Source organism: Schistocerca gregaria, chromosome 8 (assembly GCF_023897955.1).
Source record: "Schistocerca gregaria isolate iqSchGreg1 chromosome 8, iqSchGreg1.2, whole genome shotgun sequence".
NCBI classification, from domain to species: Eukaryota; Metazoa; Arthropoda; class Insecta; order Orthoptera; family Acrididae; genus Schistocerca; species Schistocerca gregaria.
In genome coordinates, this window is record NC_064927.1 from 330,964,468 (window position 1) to 330,991,103 (window position 26,636).

General features: G+C 42.4%; 1 protein-coding gene across 2 annotated transcripts in view; it reads left to right on the plus strand.

Moving 5' to 3' along the window:
* The first annotated feature begins 441 nt into the window (after window positions 1-441).
* LOC126284099 (NADH-ubiquinone oxidoreductase 49 kDa subunit-like) overlaps window positions 442-26,636 on the plus strand; it is a 165,302-nt gene continuing 139,107 nt past the window's right edge. The window contains exons 1-2 of one of the 2 annotated variants that reach the window (XM_049982750.1): window positions 442-939; window positions 1,073-1,279. In XM_049982750.1, coding sequence (XP_049838707.1) covers window positions 1,179-1,279 — 101 coding nt within the window. In that variant the 5' untranslated portion in view covers window positions 442-939; window positions 1,073-1,178. Of the gene's footprint in view, window positions 1,280-26,636 lie in introns of both variants that reach the window. The other variant, XM_049982749.1, reaches the window with a different exon arrangement.

Genomic DNA, 26,636 nt, shown 5'->3' on the forward strand with positions numbered 1-26,636 from the left:
TGTAGTTAGAGTAACATGACATAATTACTAAAAATAAACTTAAGTACACAAAAGAATATTCATACATTGTTCATTTTAAACAAGTATGATGAATTTTGGCTGACACATTAAACACACACAGCCTTAAAACATATAATAGAAATATCAGTATGAATTTACGTAACAGCCAATGATTTAACTGCAGGTGCTCAAGAGAGAAGAAGAACCTCCTTTAAAGTATTTTCTTAATCCATATTTAAATGTAGGCAACACGTTGCTGTGGATTGTGATATCTGATAAGGGAGAGTTGAAAACTTTAGTGACTGAAAGATGCAAACCTCGTTGTATAAGACTAAGGTGTTATGGATGCAATGTAAATTATTTTTAGACACTGTATCATGATCAAGGTATGTACTGCTAGAATGTGAATGGTTATTAGAGGCAAAAACCATCGAAGAAAATTAAGTACTGTGGTTAATCTCTCATTTTTGGAGTTGCTTTTAATTTCATTGTGTTAATACATCATTATTCCAATGATATTATAGTGTAGTGGTTGGCTGTAAAGATAAAGTTGCCTTCGTGTTGCGCGCCGTGTGAACACCACTGATATTCGGCATGTCCCGCCAACGCACGGCTCGCCGCGAAGTCGTAGATACACGTCAAGGGCTGAAAAACAAACACAAACACACACACACACACACACACACAGTGTGTCAACGGAAGCAGCCAGTGACAGCTGCCGGCCGTGTGCGCTCCCTCGGCGATGGCGACATACACTTTACGCTGAAGTTTTCGTGGTTTTCGATCATTTTGTCCAATGAACAGTAATTCGTATGGATATACGGTTTCTCACAGATCCATCTTTATGAGCACAGTAAGACGTACCTTGCATCATATATAGCTATCAGTCAGAGGCAAAAAAAGTCTGCCGAGTCACTGTTGACGCTGTGCATTCCACAGGTATCGTCCGAATAACAGCTGATACCGTATCATTCCATTATTAAATGAAACGCGCGTCTTATGGAAGAAGTAAGGTTCCTTTTAGATACCGGATTCGTAGTTGTAAACCTGATTGTCTGCTGTTTGTTGACAGGGCGTGACTCAATCCGATGTCTGCATAAACATTAGAACTGTTTGACACGGTAGAATCAGAATTTCTTATCAGTCAGTTGTTACCATCGCCCACAGACCAATTTGCAATGGTTGGAATCGTACAAATGTTGTTACGTAAAAATGGCTTGCCAGTGAACGGAGCGGTGAAAATGCTCTTAGGCGTTCCAGCAACGAACCATTTATACAGGTATGTATAAACAACAAAACAAAGTGAACAGCATGATCAATGCCTTTATTATTCGAAGACAGCCCGGCATTTTTCTGTACACGCTACAGTTTCTGTAACCCAAATAACGTGATACCGGTAAGTAAAGAAAAACATGATTGTCTATCGTCTGGAATCTGACAAAGCACTCGCTGTGTCAGATTATCATATAATTACAAATACTAAGGACCTTATGCTGAACAGGGACTTGAAATTACTTTCGCGAGGAAATTGCAGTTGATTTTTATTTTGCTTTTCAAACTGTGAGATACCTTTAAAGAAGTACGTAAGGAAAGCCACAAAATGATAAAATAAATACATGCAAACGATAAAATGATTACTCGTCGGTGAGTTCGCAAAGTTAGTTTCCGTAGGACTGTAAGAACTACAAAGAAGTTGAAGCTGTGAATCAATTCACCAGCGTGGCGGTTTCATCACGATGACTGTGTTCATTTCTCGTCTGCCCGGCAAATTAGCCACAAATATTAACTTGCTACAGATGTGGATAGATAATGTTGCAGGGCAACGTAACTTCACAAACCAAAATAACTGCAGTGTCATTTTTAATAAGGAAAAAGTGTTCTTAATGTTGTCAAGTAAGAAAAAGGAAAAAAATGTCGATACATAGGCACAAAACTAATCATAACATTTTGCAATTACCGATAACGAAAGTTATTGTGGAAATCAACATTTCATGTGCTTCAGAATTAAAAAACCAACCGATGAGGGCGAATTATTGCTACGGCTGGTTTGGAGATTAAATGTGTCTGGCATCAAGGCGAACACAAAAATCCCTTAATGATACAGTAACAGATTCATCATTTGTCTTATTGTATTCGAATTTGATGTAGAAGAATAGATTTATGTACAAAACAACCACCACCGTAATTAAAAAGTAGATCTAGACCGCATATCGAATCTACAAGAGAACGCGAATAGTATGCCAAGCATTATACACGGTGGCCGTGGCATATACCAGACAAGAATCTCACAATTGTTTGTAAATATTAAGGCCATTGAAAATTTGCCTGCCCTAGTACTTGTTATTGGACAGGGGAAATTGCGTATATTGTGAAAGTATTAAAAATGGCTAATTTCTGCTGTACTGATAAAAAATGAGAAGTCAAAAAATATATACAGGTGTGCTCTATTTTACAAAAGATGAAGTTACGGTGTCGTTTCAGAGTGACTGTGGAAGGCATGTCGGATCACATTAACGAGAAGATAATTACAACGCCCCGACTACGTGGGTGCCCCGGGTCTCGTACAAACTTACATAATCTTGTGGGTGCGCGCACAAAATTTTTAGTTTGATAAAAATAAAATATTTCTCACTTTCTTTTATCAAAAGTAATGAACAATTAAAACACTGGGTGGATGTTAGAATTCTGACCTCTAAAACCTATTTATTCGTTTCAGATGTCTTTCTGCAAAGGCAACCAAGGAATACACTCCCCGAACGTTCCTTGCCTTTCCCTGGACAAGTAAAAGGCACTTCCTAGAACGATAGTCGCCCTATACTTTGAATGAAATCCCGTCTTCTCAGCTTGCTTTCATGTTTCCTTACAAGTGACATGCTAACGTACTGTACGCCCACTCCATTCGTCAACAACTGTTTTAAAATGTCTACTGGCCAATATTGAGCAATAATAAAGAATAATCGGAGGTACAAGGAAGTCGACTGTTACAAACGAAGTTAGTAGTTATTTCTTTCTTTAAAAACATAACAGGCGATGTGGTTTAGATGTAACAAACTGTTTTCACATAATCCGGATTTTTGTTGCGGCATTGGCTTCGAAGAACGCGGGAGCTTATATCGTAGACTGAAGAAGGCTCTATTGACGCGTTGCGTCAAACGTTGCGCAATTATTGGACTCTTGTGGAACGCTGAAACAGAATATTAATTATTGCTTCTATACATACTTTCGAATCAGAGCGGTTTTCTAGTCGCTATGGATAAATTTGTCATATATTTTGTCGTCATCACAGATGGATATTACTGACACCGGCAACAGTGGAAAGCATGTGGAGCCAAAAAAATAAGGAATCCAAGAACAGAATCTTAAACATGGCTGCGATTTCGCAATTGTATAAATTTGAAGAGGCTGAACAAAATCAGCCAACCAGTTTTAGTAGACCAAAGGTTTAGTTAACAGTTCACCGTGACAAAGGCCTTAGTCACTCGCATGGTGAATACGTACGTTACGTGAATATTTCACTCTTTGGGCGTCTGTTTTAATTTTATGTAGACAAAAGCATTTATCAGTGGGCGAATTCAGTTGTTCATTCATTCTGATGCACGCCGAGTGCAATCTGGCTGCTGTCTTAAGACATGGTATGTGATGGTTCTGGTTTTTATATATAAGAAGAACCGGTCGGCTTCAGCTAATGTAATTTACCACCAAGACCCAATCCTTTTGATGAAGATATTTTTATAAATATCGAAACCTAGGTCGGGGGCTAAATAAACCTTTGGTTTGCTCCTGGTTGGCTGACTTTTTAAACCTTTCCGAATCCGAGAATGTGCCTTCTAACCTATGGCAGTCTGAAAGCGTGCTTATAGTATCGGTATATTTTACTTTATCACAGCACAGATCTTTATGACACAGGCAGTGTTCACAAAAGATATAAATGAGAGGTAAATTTTTTTAAAAATACCAGAACCCTCCAGAAAACATATATTACATTCCGTCATCGATATGCGCCCACAGAAATTTTGGAGAGTCGGCGCCCCTGGATTACTGTGAAACATTTGTATGGCTCTCCGCACACGGAGCGACTCGAAAATGAAACCCTCTTACGAGAACGAGTTGGTAACTGGCCGTTTACGAATCACTTACGCCCACTGCACACGAAACAACACAAATGCAACAAGTTGCCGACGTCAGTTGATGCGAATAATTTCCTGTAACCGTGTATTGTTAAACAGGGCTCTGCAGACGGTGTGCGACTGCTGAATGACTCACCAGTCACCTTGCAACGCGTTTGCCAACCAGTTGCCAGCGACTCGATGCCTACGTCGCCAAGTGATCTGAGTTTCTTTGGTGTCCTCGATCGCAGCTTTGTATTGGTTTAACATGAAGATAAACTAGCAAGTTGTGAACTTTGGCTTTGCACGGGAAGTACTAGTTCCCAGCCTACTGCGGGAGGCATTTCACACTGCGCTGTTTCTATTAAGAGGGAAAGGAATTTCATATGACGTGTAATGTACTGCTCATCTGTTGTTTAAAATAAAATTACCGAGACGTCAATGGAAACAAATGTAAATGACTGTGAGGTAACTAGCAGGCTTTGTCGTTATGAAAAATTACACTGTCGCGTGGGAACGAACAGTGAAAAGCCAAAAATCTTCGGTACATGTAAATATAATGTTGTTCACATAGAAAAGACTTAACCAGCACAGACCACCATCACCACAGTTCGCTGTATACAAAACTCAAGATATTTGGATTTTTAAACAAAAGTAACGATGTTTTATAGCTGAAGAAATTAAATAGGCCAGAACGCTGTAGCACTGTTCAGTTGTCGTACAAAAAGTATGAATTTCATATCTGTCTGTTACAGCTCCTTGGTTGCTGTATTTAGCCTGCCGTTTATATTTCATTGGATGTGCGGATTAATCCAGAGTTTTCTTCGTATTCTAATTCATCTATAATAAAAACAGAGACCCATATGTTGAGTGCAACCAAAGATGCTCGGCTGTGACAAACAGTACTCCCTCTCCACCTATCTCGCACCGTAGTTTCTCAGTTCTGAGCTGTTCCGTGTACAGAACTGCATTGCCGATTAGACGGCAACGGGTGTCGATGTATGCCTGCCCTTTGCGTTCGTTTTCGGTCCGTCCTTGTGCGGACGGCCTTTACTGTTATGGGCCTTTGGAGATGGCGTGACTGCAGACTGACTCACCAGTAAATAGCTTGCAACGCGCTAACAATCAGCTGCCAGCGAGTTGGCAGGACAATCTCGAGTTAGTATGCTGTATGTAGAGGAGCACGCTACTCGGACAAAGGGTGTCGCGGATCACCATTCAGTGGGATGGGCTCAGGCGACTGAAGCAGCCCCATCGGCGGCCCCATCCGGCCCCCCATTTATGACGAACCAGCAGACGAAGAATGACGATGCTACAGATTTCTCCATGGACACCTGCCTGCTAAACGCGCTGCAAGTGTATGCTATTACACAATGCTTGTCAGGTGCCGACTACCCAGGGTGCGATGCTGATGAGTGCGCATTCCGCATCTTCCAGCAGTACTTGATTACTTGATGACTATTGGTGGTGTGGCCGCTCAAGAGGACAGAGTACCCTCAGGAGCCCTGCTAGGCCTGTTGGTTCAAGCCTATACCACCCTGCTAGTGGCGGCCCCAAAGGGTGCCACTTCTGGACCTTGCCATCCTGGAAGCTACAGGAGTGAATATCTCCATTGCTGCTGGGCAGATCGCGTTCATGGCTGCCTACAGGCCATCTTGCGGGCATCTTCAGGAGGTGGGCATTGATGTGCTGCTGGCCTTCAGGGGGCTGGGTCTTCATTGCGGGTGACTTCAGTGCGAAGCACCCGGAATGTAACTCCTGCCTCTTGAACATCAGTGGCCGTCGACTTCACCGTGCTGCCCAGAGGAACAGCGCCCTGGTCATGGGTCCACACAACCACATCATCTACCCCAGGTCCACACAACCACATCATCTACCCCACCAGAGGGCAATTCAACATGCTTGACATTGCCCTTATCAAGGACATCAAGCACCACACGACTGCTGCCGCCCAGTGTGCTCCGTCATTGGACCATCTGCCAGTGGTCTTCAGCATCAATGTTGCCAAAAAACGTCACTGTGAGGTTCCACGATAATGTCAATTACTTTCAGACTCCCTGGACCCCACGGACATCGGTGCAGATGCTGTGTTGCTGTCTTTCCCCTACCAGCTGACTCAGTCTCCCCTCCTCCTCCATAGGAGCCCAGGAACTTCTCCAGAAGTCTCCCACCTCCCTTCTGGGATCCAATCCAGGAGAAAAACAGAGTCTTCTGGGAGTAGCAGCTCATCTGCCAACCAGAAATGAAGCAACGTCTCAGCTGCTTGCAGAGATGAAGCAAGGGTGCAGTTGAGGCCAACAAAAGCAGTGTCTGGGCTGACCTGGTTGCATCCCTCAGTTCCAAGGATGACAGCACCTGGGGCATAGTCAAATACTGTCTGTGCAGACAACAGCGTATTCCACCACTCCATGTCGGCCAGGAAGTGATCTGCAGCCCTGATGGCAAAGCAGGGGCACTACCGGACCACTTCGAATTGTCATTCACCCTGGTGAATGATGGCATTGAAGAAGACCACCTCTGATGAGTAGAGGAGCAACTCCCTGTGTTCCTGGAAGTAGGGGGATGAGATAAACCTCATCTCCAAACAGGAGGTGGCCGCACATCTGAGGGTGCTTGACACCAAGAAGGCTGGAGGTGCCGATGGCATCTCAAATCACATCCTCGCTTGTATCTTCAATCATGTCTTCATTCCGGTGTCTACCCCACTGAGTGGAAACACACACAGGTGGTGACCATCCCCAAGGTGAACAAGGATCCACGCCATCCTGCAAACTACTGACCCATCAACCTGCTGCCTTTGCTCTTCAAGTTGTTCAAGAGCCTATACACCAGGCGTCTATTCCGTCACGTGACAGCTGAGGCATCGTCCCAGACGAACAATTCGGATTTAGGAGTGGCTGTTCCACCATACACAAACTGATGCAGCTGGTGGAAGAGGCCATGTGCATTCTGGAGACTTGGGAATTCCTCAGGGCAGTATTATTGGATGTCTCCTGGGCCTTAGACTTCATGTGGCACAATGGCCTCGTGTACAAACTCTTTGTGCATGGGTTCTGACATTGCACGGTGTCCTTCTCTGCTCCTACCTGGCTGACGGGATGTTCCACATCTGGCTGGGTGATGGCACTTTGACCCACCATCCATTACATGCTGGAGTGCCTCTGCTATACTCCCTCTTCACCACTGATGTGCTGCACATGGCGCCAGTGAAATTGGCCCTATACACTGACAACACTGCACTATTTGTGCTGAGCATGATGGCAGTGGAGATGAGACATCATCTTCAGCACGACTGTGAGGCTCTCAGTGCGTAGTCAACTAAATGGCACCTTAATCAAAATGCAGCGAAGAGTCTGGTCTCCCACCAGTCACCATCATGGGAAACCCTGTTTCCTGGAGCAAGACTGGCCATTATCTTGTTGTCAACCTCAACCAGAAACTCACTTGGAAGCCTCACATTCAGGACATTAGGAGCAGAGCAATAGGACACCTACATATCCTTTATCCCCTGCTCAATCCATTGCCAGCTCTGCCTCCCCACCATGGCCTTACCCTATATCTGGCACTGGTATGTCCCATGCTGGAATACGCAGCTGTGGTCTGGGACAATGCATCCCACACACATGAATGCACTGCAGAGGGTGCAGAACTGGGCACTCAAGCTTGCTCTGCACCTGCCATGGCTCTACTCCACAGCTCAACTGCATAGGCAGACTGGCATCCTGCTGCTCCGTGACCGATTTCAACAGTCAGTGCATGTCTTCTATGGACAGGCTGAATGGTCCAAAAACTGGCTCATCAGGGACCTGGTCCACCAAATCCATCACAGGCCGACCACTTATTGACCTGACCTTTGTGGGAGTCACACAGAGTCAAGACGCCCCTTAGGACAAACCACAATGAGAGGCCACCACCCCCACCCCTAAACCCCAGGTACCGCAGGAATAGTGTGCACCGCTTATACTGCACCAACACAAGCAAGGGCAGGCTCATTTGGACAAGCAGCAGCAGCAGCAACTCGGCATCTGCGCTGTCGAGTGGTCTGAGTTTTGTTGTGTTCTTTAATACAGCTCTGGATTGCTTTCATCTGAAAAAAAATATGAGCATGTTGTGAATGTTGGTTTTGTATGGTATGGGAAGCAAGGAAATTATCTCATTTTCTACAGCTACAAGTTCCCAAGCTTTTGCCGGTGGATTTGACAGAAAGTGTCGTGTGAAAGCAGTTTAGTACGACAGGTATCAAGTGTACTGTGCATCTGTTGTTTACAATAAAATTGGTGGTACGCCAGTGGGAGCAAATGTACAAAAAACGTAAATCATAATGAAAGCAGGGCCTACCATATTCTTTTGTGTGGCTATCAGTGCTTGTTCCGTTCAATAAAATTACATTGTCGTGTGAAAACAAACAGTGAAAATGACAAGAAAACTACAGAAATCTCATAAATATATTTGTTTAAACACAGAGGTCCACAAATACAAATGATTTAAGGAGCATAAAATGCCAGAATCACATTTCCGTATCAGTATGTATACCAAAATCTAATGACATCTGGATTTTCAAAATAAAGATAATTGACAACATATTAGAAGTAGGATTTGTTTTGTATTCATTCACACAAACCAGAAGATGCTGGGTGCAACAAATAATACTATACTTACTCTCCTTCAAACTCGCACACACCAGCTGCAGTTTCTCATTCCAGAGTTACTTTATCCCCAGTTGGAGCTGCATTTTTTTCCAGTCACTCTTTGTGCAGACCGTCTAAATGTTGAACTGTTTAGAATCTTAAAAATGAAAATGTGTACGAAGTGGAGGAAGTAATTAAACATGTTGGAGAAAACAAGCCACTCATAAATAGAAATAAAGAAATGTAAATGAATAGGCAACCAACTCATACAACTGATTTCAGAACTAGTCAAGGAAACTCTTATCCCATAGAAGTTCATTGTTTTCTGATAGTTGTAAATATACAGTTGTGACAGAAACCTTTAAAGTTCTACATGCATAGTCTGTGTACCACTATGAAGATATGGGACAGTGCTTTCCATTGCACCAGTTGTTACTGCTTCTTCCTGTTCCATTCACATATGGAGGGATGAAAGAATGATTGCTTAGAATGCCTCCATGTGTGCTGTAATTAGCCTAGTCTAGACTTCGTGACCTCTACGGAAGTGGTATGTAGTCAGTTACAGTGTAACCCTAACTTCCTCATTTAAAGTTGGTCCCTAAAACTTCGGAAGTAAGCTTTCATGGGATAGTTCGCGTCTATCTTCAAGCGTCTGCCAGTTCAGTTATTTCAGCACCTCTATGATACTCTCCCATGGGTAAGACAAACCAGAGACTATCTGTGCCACTCTTCTTTGTGCATGTTCAATATCACTTGTTATTCTTATTTGGTATAAACTCCAGACAAGTGAGCAATATTTTAGAGTGGATCACACAACTGTTTTGTAAGCTATTTCTTTGTTGACTGGTTGCATTTTCCTAGTATCCTTCCAGTGACCTGAAGTTCGACACCTGCTTTACCTCTGGCTGAGCCTATGTGATCATTCCATTTCATATCCGAACAGGTATTTGTAAGACTTGACTGAAACCAATTGTGACTCACTGATACTTAGTCCTAAATTATTAATTTTTTGTTTTATGAAATGAACTATTTTATGTTTTTGAATATTTGAAGGAAGTTGACAGTCTTTGCAGCACCCTGGAATCTTACCAACATCTGAATGAATGTTTTTGTAGCTAATTTCAGACAGGTGTTCATTATAGATAAGTATATAATTTGTGAAAGCCATGAATTATTGTTATTATTATTATTATTATTAATGTCATTAATATCTAAAATTAACAGCCAGAAACCCAAGCCACTGCCCTGTGGCACAGATGGAGTTATTTCTACATCTCTCAGTGACTCCTCATACAAGATTACGTGCTGCATCTGCCTTACCAAAAAAATCAGTTACAAATTTCCCTTGGAGTTAGAAAAATTAACAATAATTACAAACCAAATTCTGAGAATGTGGTCTATAGAAGAAGACTGGCACTTTTTTAAGCATAACTGGCTAACTGCACCTCAGTTTGGCTTTCACAAAGGATCCTCAGTAGAGAAAGAGACAGAGCTAAGCAACAAAAGCTGTCCTGAAACTTAATGGCAGGTTAAAACTGTGAGCCACAACAGAACTCGAACCTCATACCCTCTGACTTTCATGGTCAAGTGCTCGCTGACTGAACTATTCAAACATGATTAATGACCCACCCTCACAACTTTGCTTCTGCGAATACCTCATCTGCTATCTTCCAAACTTCACACAAGTTCTCTTACATATCTTGTGGACTAGCACTCTTGGAAGAAAGGCTAATGAGGAGACATGGCTTACCTACAGTCTAGGGGATTGTTTCCAAAATGAATTTTCACTCTGCATGGAGTGTGTACTTATTTGAAACTTTCTACCAGATTAAAACTGTATTCCAGACCAGAACTCGAACCTGGGACTTTTGCCTTTTGTGGGCAAGTGGTGTAGCAGGTGAGCTATCCAAGCAAAGCCTTCCTTCCAGAGCTTTATTTACAACAGTGCCTCGTCTCCCACCTTCAGAACTTGGCTGAAATTCTCCTTGCCATATCCTGTTGCTGTTTTCTGACTTCTTCAGTACCTTTAACTTTATATTCTACTTGGGATCTCCCAATATTATGACATTATGTGTTTTCTACCTGCATGGCTGGGTCTTTAACTTCATAACAGAAAGCAGAGACTCATATTAACTAAGTTCATCAGAGGAACAAAACAAAGCTCAGAATGTGGAACACAAAATGTGGTTTCCAACAACATTTGTTATTGTTTGTGGTCCCCTTTCTAAGAGACAGAGCTAAATAACAAAAGCTAAATAACAAAAGCTATTCTAAATAACAAAAGCTATTCTAAAACTTCCTGGCAGGTGAAAACTGTGTGCTGCACCAGGATTCAAAACTGGTACTTTTGCCTTTCATGGACAAGTGCTATTCAAGTATGTCTCACAACACACCCTCACAGATTTACTTTCACCAGTATTCCCTGCAACTTCAGGCCTATACTTTCAGCGGCACCAAAGACTGTGAACTGAATAAACTAGATAATGGTGCATCTTGGAGATACTTCTTCAAAGATCAGGGCCTTATTACACTCACTTCCCAGAACATTAATCCTCCTGGCAAATTTGGGCTCTTATATTTTGGGCAATTTTTTGTTGGAACAAATGAAATTTGGGTATCTTGTGCAACTTTATGCATTCTCTTTAGAATAGTAACGAAATGAGTTTTACAAGCCATATTCAGCTAGAAAAGTTTAGACAAAATCACCCAAAAAAATCGGTGCCTGGAAAAATCTTGAAGTTTGGCTCTCAGGGCCTACAGGTATGACAAACGTGAATTTTTGCATGTAATAACATGACAACACAAGGTTCTCCAATATAAAGTTTCATTTATGTAACACTTTCCAGTACTGAATAAATGAAGTGCAAACTTGAAGATTTTGTAAAAGTATTTTTCACCTGATTTTGCAAAAAACTGTGCTCTAAAAATCTTTACAAACTGGGCTCATTAGAAAGACCACAGGTTTAATCACCAAAAGAAGAAAATTTGATTATCCAACATGGGACAGCAATGCTAAATAATCTGAATCAAAGTTGAACTCAAAAAATCAGGGCAAAAAAAAAGTTAGTCAGATTCTTATATCTCACAGAGCAAACGTTTGCTGGACATGAAACTTAAAGTAAAATGCTGAAAAGGCATGATTTTGGTCAATTTTCTGGGTAAGAGCATCAATGCACAACAATACTGTGAGACACAAAAGGAGAATTCAGAACAAAAGGAGAAGAATACTCATGAGAGGAACGTTTGGGGAAAGGGGCTGGCAGGGCAGTTCTTCGAGGAGGACATAAGGAAGCTAGTGCCGTGGCTCACCACATGCACTGAACATGACTGCAGTTGCGTGGAAAAATAGTCAAGAAGTGTATCAATAATAGTCTGTAATTTTTTTTAAAAAAAATACCATTTTTTTTTTCAAAAAAATCAGAAAATCTAGTACCCTTACTTTCAAAACATGCCTCATAAATTCCTATTAGCTGCAAGGCAAGTAACAATACTTACTGTAAACGGGTTTCTGTTCTTAAAATATATAGCTGTATCTCAATGCATTTCTATGTGGAGGACATTTGAATTGGATCCTCAGCTTTATAACTCAGTGGAAGCTGCTATGAAATGATCTTGAAGGAGTTACTTATTACCACCAATAAATGTTTTATAACATTAATAAGAAGAGTTCCAAGACAAGCGGAAAATTAGAGAAAAGACAGAGGGCATAAATGAACAGTGGAACCAGTTCAGAGACACCCTGAAAGCAACCAGTAAAGATGTGGCTGGTCTGGTGAAGTGCAGGTGGAGAAGGAAACCAATGGGTTACCATTGACACGATCTTGAAGATGGCAGGATGGAGAAAATGGAAAAGCACACAAATTGATGGAGGAAAAAGGCAATACAGAAGACTGAACAATGAGCTGAGAAGAGTAACTGATCAGTCCAGGGAAAAATGGATGAGAGAAATCTGCTCAGAAATTGAGACACTAGAGAAAAGAGGGCAATTATGAAAAGATGTATTGAGCAGCCAAGGTAATGGTATTTCAGGGAAGGAAGAACAAAACAAATATGGAGATAGAAGGGAAAGATGGAACTCTTTTAAGTGATCCACACGCTGTTCAGAATAGATGGAAAGAATATGTTGAAACTCTCTATGAAGCAGATTGAAGACCTTCCAAACTGCAGATTGGGAAGAAGAATCAGTAAATGAAGATGAAAAAGGAGATTTTATCCTAGGTTCGGAGGTAAATAAGGCATTGGGAGAACTTAAAAACAACAAAGTGTGTGGTGTAGATGACATTACAGCACAAATCTTAAATAGTTTAAAAGAAACAGGCGAATATGAGTTGACCTCCCTTTGCAACTACATCTGTGACAAAGGGGAGTGGCTAGAAGACTTTCACATAAGTATAATAGTCCAAATCCTAAAGACTAATAATCCTAAAAAGTGTGAAGACCACAGGACAATCATCCTAATATTGCAGGCAGCTAAAGTAATTCTTCGAATTCTGAATAGGAGGCTATATGGTATGCTGGAAGAAGCACTTGGTGAAGAACAATATGGTTTCATAAGGAGAAAGGGAACACGAGATGCCACTGGACTTTTAAGAACCATCAGCGAAAGGTACATAGAAAAGGACGGAGAAGTGTATGCTGTCTTCGTGGACCTCGAAAAGGCCTTTGATAGAGTGCAGTGGAATAAGCTGTTAGTTACCTTGGAAGACTAGGGAGTAAAGTGGAAGGAAAGAAGATTGATCACAAATCTGTACATTAATCAGAAGGCTCAGGTATGAGTAGGTAATAGGATTCAGAAGACAGTAAGATTGGGGGATGTGTTACACAGGGCTGTTATCTCTTGCTGATCCTATCTAACATATATCTGGAGGAAGTACTGGAAAGCTGTTTGGATGGGACAAGAGGCATCATGATAGGTGGTTGGAAAATTGAATGTATAAGATTTGCAGATGACATGGCGATTCTTGTAGATAGTCAAGAGCCACTGACTCAAATGCTAAATGACCTGAATGAAGCCTGTGCATCACATGGTATGAAAATTAATGAAAAGAAAATCAGAAGCATCATAGGGCTAAAGAAGAGAAAAATGAAAATCAAGTTGGGGTCAGACATCATAGAGCAGGTAAGAGCATTCAAGTATTTGGGAAGTTGGATTAAAGACGACATGGGTTGCCAACAAGATATCAAAGTGAGAATGGATCTGGCGAAAGAGACATTTCAGAAGTAGAAAAGACTCCTAACTAATTATTTAAACAATGAATTAAGGAATCAACTGGTTAAGTGCTCAATATGGAATGTGGCCTTGTATGGAGTAAAAATGTGGACTTTGAGAAAACAGGATAATAAGAGAATTGAATCTTGTGAAATATGGATATGGCATAGAATGGAGAAGATCAGCTGGACTAATAAAGTCAGGAATGAAGAAGAATTGAGGAGGAGAGTTGGAGAAGAACAAAGGATGCTGCTGATGGTGAAGAACAGGAAACTAAACTGGATAGTCCACAATCTAAGAAGAGATTGCCTTCTAACAGAGGCAATTGAAGGTTTCATTCCGGGAAAGAGAGGGAAGGGCAGAAGAAGGTTCCAGATAGTGGATGATGTCAGCAGGCCACAAGGAGGGCACCAAAGAATGAAGAGGACCACAGAAGAGAGAGAAGCATGGAGGGCTATGCAGTCAAAGACTGATGCAAGACAGACAACCTGATGATGATGAACATGAAAAATTTATTTTTTTATGTAGTATGAAGGAATTCCTTACAGAGGAATTCAACACTTTCATTTGTACCAATACTATTTGTAAGCACCAGTAATCAAGATGTATAGTGTTGTCTTATCATTTGTAATTGTTCCCATGACATTACGACTGGAAGTATAAAATGTCGGTTGCCTGTCCAAAACAAATCCTTTATTTGTATGTCGAGAATAATTGAAATTTTGTGTTTATGATATTGTGCATTAGTGTCATTGTGATCTAGCACAGACCATGGCATTGAGCTTCACCCCTGACCCCCTCTGCCAACCACCCCTCCCTTTGCACCTAAACACACACATAATACAGTGTTGGTAATGAAAATATGTTTGTGAAAGTGGTTTGTGATGAAGTACACAGAAAAATTAAAAATTGTGTCTGTATGACGAATCTCCATCCCCCCACCCCCACCCCCTCACCCACACACCTCCCCATCCCAAAAAAATTACATATAATTTGCTGTATGATGAATATCAGTGTGGTCATGTAGAAATTAAGGTAGAAATTGTTGCTGAACACCATCTGTTTAATACAGCTGAGGAAGCAGCAGCATTTTTCATATTAGGAGCTTCAGTAAACACAAACAGCTTATAATTATACTAGGAAAGTTCTGGTAGAATGTAAATTCTTGAGTAAAGGGGACCACTCACCAAAAAGTAGAAGCATTGAGCTGTTGATAGTACAGGAAAAAAACTTGCTAACTTTCTGAGTACATCCTTTCTTGAGCTAGAGTACACACACACACACACACACACACACACACACACACACACACACACACACACACACACACATATTCACATGTATGCAAATACACATCTATGACCTCTCATGGCACTGGATGGATGCACAATGCCAGTGCTGCATTTGGCAGAGATAGTAGTGCATGTGCGAAGCTAGAAAGCTTTCTTGTTTATGTGTGATGGTCAACAAATCAATGCTTCTGCTCCCAGATGAGGGTTCTCCTTTATTCCTCAAGTGTCTACAAATAGGTTGTAGCATGTTGTTAGAATGTACAGCTGTTTTTTATGAGATAGATAAATAACAATTACATCATTCATAATAGTTGTATTCACACATCATCATAACAGCATATATGCAGTGTGACGAAGAAGCAACTAACACAAAGATAGTCCAGTGTCTCATAGACGGCAAAGATGAAAGAAGGAGTCAGACTACCAACATACAACACTACCACTTAATCTGGGGACAATTTTACTTATGAATAAAATACATGTGATGCTCCATAGCAAGCACTTTAGTTAACACACTGGATTTTGTGCTAGTCCAACAGAACCCTCGATGTCATAAAAATGGTTAAAGGAATTCAATGTTCATTTTTAACTATTCTTAGAAAAACATTTTACTAATAAAATTATTAACTTAAGATCAAGAATTTCAGCTAAAGTAATGCAAGATCAAAGAGTATTACGTCTTACAACTCTATACCAAATTTTTGGGTAAATCCTTTAGTAAAAAATCTCTCATCGTAGTTTTCTGCATTCCCTTTCAATTTAAATATCCATTTGTCTCCACAGATACTTTTATTCCTCAGTAGATCAATTAGTTCCCAAAACCATTGCTCTGTAAATAATTTATTTCCTCTTTCATGGCTTTTATCCAGTCTGCTCTGTCACTTCTTGACAGAGCATGCTCCAGATTCACAGGATCTTCTCCTAAACTGGAAAAATCACTTACCAAATAAATACATGACATAATTTAGATACTCCTTAGCTTTGGGTAAATGAGGTGACTTAGCTGACTGGTCATCCTCTGGAGCGTCAAGGTCCATCAGCAGTATCTCAGTCTGCTCTATGTCTATAACTGACTGAGCATCTGGTATGTAGTGTCTACACTCGCACTCCAAGCACTACTGACACATTAGTCTATCTGTCTCACATCATTCAGTACACTGGTCACTTAGGCAGAGCACATATTAATCTGTATTTACAGCTGGTGCCCTGGTTCAATCTATCTTTCATTCATCCATTCTCTCTTTTCATCCAGTATGTGGACAAGTGCTAAACAACCAAACACTTTTAAATGGTTCAAAGAAAATACTACACCCTTCCTGTTGTGGTTGGCAGGAGAGCCAACCCCTTGGTACTAACGGAGGCCGAAATGCACGCGTTTTAGCTCACGCAGGCTGGCGTGAGATCTGAAACATGGCAAGGGAATTAGAATTGAGAAAAACGGACGTAGCTGGTGGAATACTTAACTTTAATCCATTAATCACGAACGTCGCTCATGACGGTACATGATTGACAATATCAATAGTTCGGATACCCGCGCCTTGCTACGTCGTAGCAAATAACGTAGCTGATGGCTATGCTAACTATCGTCTCGGCAAATGAGAGAGTATTTAGTCAGTGAACCATCGCTAGCAAAGTTGGCTGTACAACTGGGGCGAGTGCTAGGAAGTCTCTCTAGACCTGCCTTGTGGCGGCGCTCGGTCTGCAATCACTGATAGTGGTGACACGTGGGTCCGACGTATACTACCGGACTGCGGCCGATTTAAAGGCTACCACCTAGCAAGTGTGGTGATGGCGGTGACACCACATTCCTCCCCTGCAAATCTGTGTACGGTTGTGGCATAAGGCTTCCGCCCGCTGTGGGGAGGACCCCATGTTGACGTATGCAATGAGGTGGGGAGCCTATCAACAGGCGAGGCTGTGACACCCACACCCTGCCATTCGGACTGCGGGGAGCTAGGAAACGCCTGAAAACCTGCTCCAGGGTGCACGCCAACATGTGGTGTATGCGCCCGTAGAGAGACAGGAGGTGCCGAAGGGTCAACCTCCATCGGGCTGGGGCACCCGACGGGCAAAGATGACATATGGTCCGGAGTGGGCAAGAGTTCCATGTCGGAGGACAACTGGTCACGGGAAGCGATCGGTGGCACGTGACCCAGGGAGGCACCCGGCGGTTGCAGCGACGCGTCCACTGCGGGCGTCGCCGGTGGGAGAACAGGCGGCGGCGGGGGTGGTGGTGGCGGCGGAGGCAGCGTGTCGCCATGGGGCAAAATGGAAGGCAGTGTCGGTAACACCTGGGGCTGAGGCGAGCCAGTAAATGGGTCCCCGGGGCGCTGACCAGACGGCACCGTCACTGAAAGCAGACAGCAAGCAGCAGATGCCGTGTGACGACAGAGGCACAGCTGATTGAGATGCCGACGCACCTCACCAGAGGCCCCCAAAACTAGATACATAGCGTGTCCGAGGCAGCGAAGAATGCGCCCTTTGAGCCAACGCCGTGAACCTCAGTAGTGGTGATAGAAGACAACGTCGCCTGGAGCAAAAGCAGGTGTCTGCCGCTGCACAGGAACCTGATGCGGCGGATGTAGCAAAGACATCAAGGTTCGATGATGACGACAGTGGAGCAACTCAGCCGGCGAGCGACCACCTCAGGGCTGAGAGCGATATGAGGACAAAAACAGCAATAACGCGTCCTCCCGAGAATGCAACTCTTGTAACTTCAACATCTGTGACTTGAAAGTCCTGACCAATCGTTCAGCGGCACCGTTTGATTGTGGCGAAAATGGCGCGGACGTCAGATGTTGAATACCATTGGCTTTGCATAATGACTGAAATTCTGCGGACATGAATTGTGGGCCATTGTCGGAAACAATAGTCTGTGGAAGACCTTCAATTCAAAAGATACCGGATAACGCTTGGATGGTGGCAGATGATGTCATGGAAGACATCCGGACAAAAAAAGGAAAATTACTGAATGAATCTACCACAACCAACCATTGAGCATTCCAGAATGGACCAGCAAAATCGATGTGTAAGCATTGCCAAGGGGAAGTGGCTTTTGGCCATGCAAAGAATTTTCGCGGTGGTGCTGATTGTTGTTCAGCACACACCCTGCAAGAAGAGCACATATTTGCAATTGCGGCATCGATTCCGAACCAAGTACAGTGCTGACGAGCAAGTTGTTTCGTTCTCACTATACCCCAATGGAACCTGGACTGATCATTATCAGAATGCAACAGCAAAACACCACGTTGTACAAAAAGTCTCTCCTTGTGAGCAAAAAATCGGCCAACCAACGGGTCCCCGATCCGTGACTTTGACAGGGGCCATTGCGTAGCAACAAAACGCAGAACGGAAGCAAGGACAGGGTCGGCAGCTGTGGCTGTAGCTACATGACGAAAATCAATCAGAAACAATGTGACCACGTCATCGGTTTCCGCATCAAGGAACATGCAAGCTAGTTTGGAGGAATCAAATGCCCTATCCTCAGCAACAGGCAAGCGGGACAACGCATCGGCGTTTCCGTGCTTAGCAGTGGACCGATACAAGATATCGTAGCGGTATTGCGAGAGGAAAATAGACCAGCAAATGAATTTCTGCGCTGTACGTGGAGGTACAGGATTGGTCGGATGAAAAAGCAATGTCAAAGGTTTGTGGTCTGTGATTATGGTAAAGTGACGACCATACAAGAAATCATGAAACTTTATAACACCAAATATGAGAGCCAATGTTTCTTTCTCGATCTGTGAATGATTTCTTTGTGCAGACGAGAGCAATTTGGATGCAAAGGCATTAGGGCGATCATGCGATCCATCTTTGTGCGCAAGCACAGCACCGATCCCGAAATCCGATGCATCCACCATCAACAAAAGGGGCTTCTGGGGATCGAATGGCGTAAGGCAAGTATTGGAAAGCAACACAGATTTCAACTGGCGAAAGGCGCGTTTGCATTCTGTCGTCCAGACGAACAGAACACTTTTATGGCCTAAGTGATGAAGCGGAGCTGAAATGGAAGAGGCATGCGGAACATATTTGTTATAGTAATTTATTTTTCGCAGCACACTCTGTAACTGCTTCAAATTATGCGGCGACGGCAAGTCTTGTATGGCACGGAGGTGCGTGGGACTGGGATGTATGCCTTGGGCATTGAGTACACTTCCAGAGTATGGCAAGTCCCGAGCAAAAAACAAACATTTGTCCTTCCGCAAGCGAAGACCATTTTGTCGCAAGACCTGAAATAATGTTCTGAGATTGGCCAAATGTTCTTCGTCCGTCTTCCCGGAGATCACAATATCGTCCAGATAATTTGCTGCAGTTGGGACCGACGCACAAACAGTTTGTAGATATTGCTGAAACAATGCAGGGGCAGATGCACACCCGAATGACAGTCATTTGAATTGATACAAATCAAGATGTATGTTAACCACCAAAACACGCTGGGTTTCTTCGTCAACCGGTATTTGTAAGTACGCATCTGCGAGGTCCAACTTCGAAAAATATTTACCTGTGCACAGTTTGTCAAAAAGATCTTCCGGTCGGGGTAAAGGAAAAGTTGCAATCACTAGTTGTGGATTCACTGTTGCCTTGAAGTCCACACAAAGTCTCAACTTGCCGGAAGGTTTTGGCAAAATTACTAAGGGTGATGCCCAGAGAGAAGCCTGCACATGTTCAATCACACCTTGTGATTCCAAATCGTGTAATGTTTTTGCGACCTCATCACGCAATGCATGGGGAACATTGCGCGCTCTGAAAAATTTTGGTTGCTCGTTTACTTCCAGTTCCAAATGTGCTTTATAGTTCTTAGCGCAACCGAGGCCTGGTGCAAAAATGTCTGCAAATTCTTCACATAGACGAGAAACACTGTCGGAAGGCACAGTCTGATTCACTGATAGGACCTGATTTACTATAGACAAGTTAAACAACTGAAATAAATCGAAACCAAACAAGTTCACTGCAGAAGAAAAACGTAGGACGTAAAATGACACAAGTTTTGTTTGTCCTTTGTATGTTGCAAGAAGGCTGCACTGTCCTAACACAGGGATATCGTGACCGGAATAGCTAGATAATTTAACATTTGTGGGACGCAACGAAGGTGTGCCCAGCAGTTTGTAAGTGTCTTGATTGATCAGTGAAACTGCAGCTCCTGTATCGAGCTGGAATGGTATCACAATGCCGTTAATGTCCAAGTCTACAAAAAGTTTATTGTCCTGCTGACGACAAGAGTGACTGTCTCGTGCAACGTGAACTGACACTGGTACATAATCACTTGCGGCTTGACGAGAGTTCCGGCGATGTCGAAGCACACTATTTTTGGGATGAACACAGTCACTGTTAGAGAGAGTGGCACTGGGCGGAGTGGAATGAACTACATGAATTTCCATGGGCAAAGTTTCACAAGCCTGAGTATCCTTGGTTCGATTCCGATTCCGGCATGAAGCAAAGGGCCTGAACAGGTTTGAGCTTCCGATCTGAGCTTTTTCTGGCAAACACTCTGAACATGTCCTTTTTTATTACAATAAAAGCAAATAGCTTGGCGTGATGGGCAATTCTCACGCGAATGTTTAGTAGCATGATTTGTTCACTGCATTTGCTTGCTGGCGCATCACACATGGCTGAGAGCCTGGCGGGAGCGGCGCGGCCGGGTGCGAGGGCTGTTTACTGCTCCGTGCAGCTTGCCCAGCGGGCCGGTTAACCTGACACACTGCTGGCGAAGTTTCAAATGATTCCTGAGCAAAGTCAAGTGTGTCCTACCAATCCAATATGTCCATCACTTGTTGCAGGGAGGGATTGACTAGTTGTAAAATCTGTTCCCTTATACGAACATCAGAAACGTTCTGTGCAATTGCATCATGTACCATAGTATCTGAATAAGGGAGTCCACATTGACACTCAAAAGCACAATCCCTAGTAAGGCCTTGCAAGGTTGCAACCCACTCCCGATTAGTCTGACCTGCCGTACGTTTTGTACGAAAGAAGGTATACCTTTTCACAACTACATTGACTGATTCTTTGAAATACGCATCCAATGCAGACAAAATTTCTTCGTAGGACAGAGTTGCTATGTCGCATCGGGGAAATAATTTGATTATCATACGGTATGTTTGAACTCCGACGAAGGAAAGGAGAAAAGGCTGCCGCTCGTTACCTTGAATTCTGTAGGCGGCGAGATGGAATCCAAATTGGTGTGACCACTCTGTCCAGCTTTCCAGAGCAGCATCAAAAGGTCGAAAAGTGGGTGCAACAGCGTGTTGTGGCTGCATTAGTGGTGAAGCGGCTGCCGCCGCATCATTTTGCATCGCACGTTGACCCTGGACGAGCTGTCCAAGGGCATCCAGTAAGGCCTGCGTCTGCTGATTCTGTAAGCGATAAAATTTGGACAGTACATCTGCAGATTGTGGCGAAGCCATTACACTAGTAAATCAGGGGCAAGTTAGATAAGAACACTTTTACTCTCGTTGACAATGTTGTGGTTGGCAGGAGAGCTAACCCCTTGGTACTAAAGGAGGCCGAAATGCACGCGTTTTAGCTCACGCAGGCTGGCGTGAGGTCTGGAACATGGTAAGGGAATTAGAATTGAAAAAAACGGACATAGCTGGTGGAATACTTAACTTTAATCCATTAATGATGAACATCGCTCTTGATGGTACATGATTGACACCACACTTCCATGGCTTCTGTGGAGTCTACATCTACATTTACATCTACATAGATATTCTGCAAGCCACTGTACATTGTGTGGCAGAGGGCACCCTATACCACTACTAATCATTTCCTTTTTTGTTCCACTTACAAATAGTGTGAGAAAAATGACCATCTATATGCCTCTGTATGAGCCCTAATTTCTCGTATCTTATCTTCGTGGTCCTTATGCACAATGTATGTTGGTAGCAGTAGAATTATTTGGCATTCAGCTTCAAATGCCAGTTCTCTAAATTGTCTCAAGAGTGTTCCTCGAAAAGAACATTGCCTTCCCTCCAGAGATTTCCATCTGAGTTCCCAAAGTATCTCCATAACACTAATGTGTTGTTCGAACCTAGCAGTAACAAATCTAGGAGCCCACCTCTGAATTGCTTTGATGCCTTCCTTAAATCTGACCTGGTATGGATTCCAAACACTTGAGCAACACTCAAGAATAGGTCGCACTGGTGTCCTATATGCGGTCTCCTTTAAAAGTGAACCACTCTTTCCTAATATTCTCCAAATAAACCAAAGTCAACCATTGATCTTCCCTAACACAATTCTCACAAATGCTCATTCCATTTAATAACACTCATTCCATTTAATAACACACCCAAATATTTAAACAACTTGACTGTTTCCAGCAGGACACCAGGAATGCTGTATCTAAACATTATAAGTTAGATTTTTCTTCTCGTTAGCATTACCTTACATTTTTCTACGTTTAGAGCTAGCTGCAATTCATCACTTCTTCTTCTTCTTCTCACGGCATTACAACCCCGTGTAGCTTTTAGTCTCATCAACAAGTTTCCTCCATTCTGCTCTCTCCAGCATCATTCTCCCCCACCCTCGTACTCTGAGAAATTTTATATCTTCTTCCACATCATCTATCCACTGTTTTCATGGCCTTCCCCTGTCTTCTTCTAGATGTCCTCCATACAAAAATCTTTTTAGTTGTTCTTCCAGTATCCATCCTGAGGACATGTCCAAAACCTGGCTATTCTTCTAAATTTTATAATTCTTATGATGTCAGCTCCTTGTATGCAGTGGTCCAGCTCAGTATACGTCCTAGATCTCTTGAAACCATTATTATCCTGAACTTCCCCATGGATCTTTTGTAGCACTGCACATTCAAATATTGTAGGCTGCTGCTCATCAGCACTCATTATGATCCATGTTTCATACCCATACGTTACAACTGGCCTGATCATGACCTTACGTAGTTGCAGCTTCAGCTGTCTGTGTAATAATCTAGAAGCCAACAATTTTTTAAACGTGTGGTAGCATCTATTACCACTTAGGATACACAGTTTTATTTCAGTTGACATGGAATTTATGCTGTTAATATTATTATATTAGAGACCAAATAGACAAAATTCTGCACATGTTCAAAATTGTAACCATTTGCTGATAGTCTATCCAAGTTATTATTTTCTTTCCTGGTGAAATTCATGTACTTTGTTTCATTTATGGAAAGGCCTCTAGGTTCTGAGGCTTCGTTCAGTTTGTGTATTGTCCTCTCTAGTGATACCCTTCTTCTAATAATAATTGGTACATCATCAGCATATGTGCTGTTAATGTATATAGGCAGGGAAGAGGGGAGAAGGTTGTCACATATGCCTCGTGATGACAGTGTGCAGGAGGTTGAACAGTTGGGATTTGAGAGTGGGAATCCAGGGCTACCATTAAAGGACAAAACAGGAAATTAGGCACAATAAAGAGGATATATTTCAAGGTATGTTGTACAAGGGGTCGCCTATGGTCAGAAGCTACCAGGTTTAGGCCAGTCTAGGATGTCGAACGATTAATTGAAATGGGCAAAGGAAGGGGAAGTGGTTCATGTTAACTTACGTTGGTGACCAGGTATGAAAAGCAGATCCAAAGGCTCTTTCTTCCAAAAAGACATCTGTTCTGCTCAAGGTCTGGATTACAAGAGAGTGAGGCAACTGTGTTCTGCTCCGCAGAACACTCCAGCATCCACACATGTGACCATATCCCATGCACGCTATTGGCTAAAACCAATGGTGTGAATTCGCTAGCAGTTTCAGCAGAGGTCTCAGGGTGTCTCTTTTCAGCAGCTTTAACTGGACAGAACTGCCTCAGTTTTTAAAGATAGGCAACTTGTGTCACTTAGATACAATGTAAGTTACTCTGGGAGAAACCTTGTAAAGAGTTCACTGGGCCTTTGAAATACATTTTTTAAACCACCCCCTAAAATATTCCTTGACTGGCTGCCACCCTGTACAGTGCATATCTGAGTTAACTTTGTGCCTATGTAACCAGATATCTGAAGCTTTCACATGGCTGCTTCAAGAGTCAGATTGAAAAGTATTGTAGAGAGTGCATCCCATTATCTGACTCCTACTAATGCTAAACCAATTGCTCAGTTCTGCATCCACTTGCACTGCAGCCGTAGAACCAGCCAATGTTGCTTGCTTAAGTGGGACATACTTCGAAGGTACACCAAGCAGCAGCAAATAATGTAGCATTTGTGCTTTAACGAGACAATCAAAGGCGTGCTTGAAGTCGATGGAGAGGTTATGAAGCTCAATGTTATATTCATATGCCTTTTCATGTATTTGCCTCAACACAAATATCTGGTCTGTTGTTGATCTATTATGCTGAAATCTACACTGATACTCCCCCAGAATGTCTTCTGCATATGGTGCTAACCTGTTGTAGGCAATACGAGAGAAGATTTTATAGGTTACATTCAGCAGGGTAATGCCTTGGTAATTTGAACAAAAGGTCTTGTCTCTTTTCTTGTGTATTGGTTGAATTACACCTAAGATGCATTCTCCCGGGATTCTTTTCTGATTCCATATCAACTTAATAAGTTTGTGGATCTGCTTATGAAGATCAGTTCCCCTATTCTTGGCAGTTCTACAGTTACTTCATCAGTTCCTGGTGCTGCGTAATTTTTAGACAAAACACTGCCTTTAGTACTTCCTCTAATGATGCTTCCTCTATTTCTGGATCTGCAGTATAATAGAGTGGCTGCTCATTCCTAATAGGATTGCCCTCCAAAATTCCCTTGAAGTATTCTTTTCATCTATCCAGAACATCTTGTTTGTCTGTCAGCAACTTTCCCTCTTTGTCCTTACAAACTGTTCTATTTGGTCTATATTCTTGAGTTCCTTTTTAAATTTTCTAACTATGGAAACTCCAGGATGGAATGTAAGAATATTAGATAAGGGAAGTTGCTACTCACCATATAGTGGAGATGCTGAGTCACCATAGGCACTACAAAAAGATTCACACAGTTATAGCTTTTGGCCATTAAGACCTTTGTCAGCAATAGATACATACACACACACACTGACGCAAATGCAAATTGCCAAATTGCACACAGACAGTGAATTGCTGCAGTTTAGACAGAGGAAAGGAATGAAAGGGTGGCAGTTGGAGGGGGGGGGGGGGGGGAGGTGGAGTAGCGGAAAGGACAGAAATAAAAAGAAATTAAAAGATTGGGTGTGGTGGTGAAATGATGGCTGTGTAGTCCTGGAATGGGAACAGGGAGGGGGCCGGGTTGGTGAGGACAATGACTAACGAACGTTGAGGCCAGGAGGGTTACGAGAACAAAGGATGTACTGCAGTGAGTGTGTGTGTGTGTGTGCATGTGTGTATGTGTGTCTATTGTTGACTCAGGCCTTAATGGCTGAAAGCTATAATTGTGTGAATCTTTTTGTTGTGACTATCGTGACTCAGCATCTCTGCTATATGGTGAGTAGCAACTTTCCTTCTCTAATATTGTTACGTTCTTTAATTTTCTTGTAGAATTTTTTTCTTTCATTCCTTTGGTAGTGCTCTTCCATCTCCTGTATCTTTCTCTTCACGGCTTCGCTTTTTTTCCTCCTACATACTGTTACTGGCTCTACTCTCTTTTCATATATAATGCCTGATTTGATCTAGTATTTCACTTCAAGCATTCCAGCCTTGCTTCCTTTTTCTGTTCCACTGCCTGTCTGCAATCATCATCATATTAGTCTTCATTTCTAAGCCTCCTTGTTTCCCCCAGTATTTCATGTGATGTTGTCCTAATTTCCTAATGGTGTCTTTAATAGAGTTCCATTTTTTGTCTATATCATCTTCACCATCTTTTGTTTATATCTCCTGTCTGAATATCTTCTGGTACTCCTGAACAGTACACCTATCTTTCAGTTATTCTATATTCCATTTCTTAACTATGGTACTACTTCCTTTTCTGTCTCATTTTGGTCCCTTGTAGGTAATGGTTTGGAATCAGAATTAGCTCCTTGGAAAGTGCACACATTTTCCGTATAGGATGCCCTCCTCTGTGATGTCAATATGTGGACTATTTGGTTTGCATCTTTGTTCCTGATATTTTCCATGTCCCTTTGTACATATTTTTCCTTGGGAAACAGGTAGTTACTGCCTTCAAGTTGTTTGCAGAAGCAAACTGGGCAATACTCATACCATTATTACTAGTTTCATTATGCAGACTTTACTTACCAAATACACTTCTGAACGCCTCTTCTTTTCCCAGTTTTGTATTTTAATCGCCAAGAACTATTTTGGAATCATATCGGGGCATTCTGTCACAAACCTCCTGTAATTGGTCATAGAAGATGTCCACGGTATCTTCATCTGACTCTTCTGTTGGTGCATACACAGTCACAAAAGTCACATTGTGGAATTCGTATTTTATATGGAGAGTAAATACTCTTCCTTATATGGGCTGAAAGTAGCAACATATCTACGCATA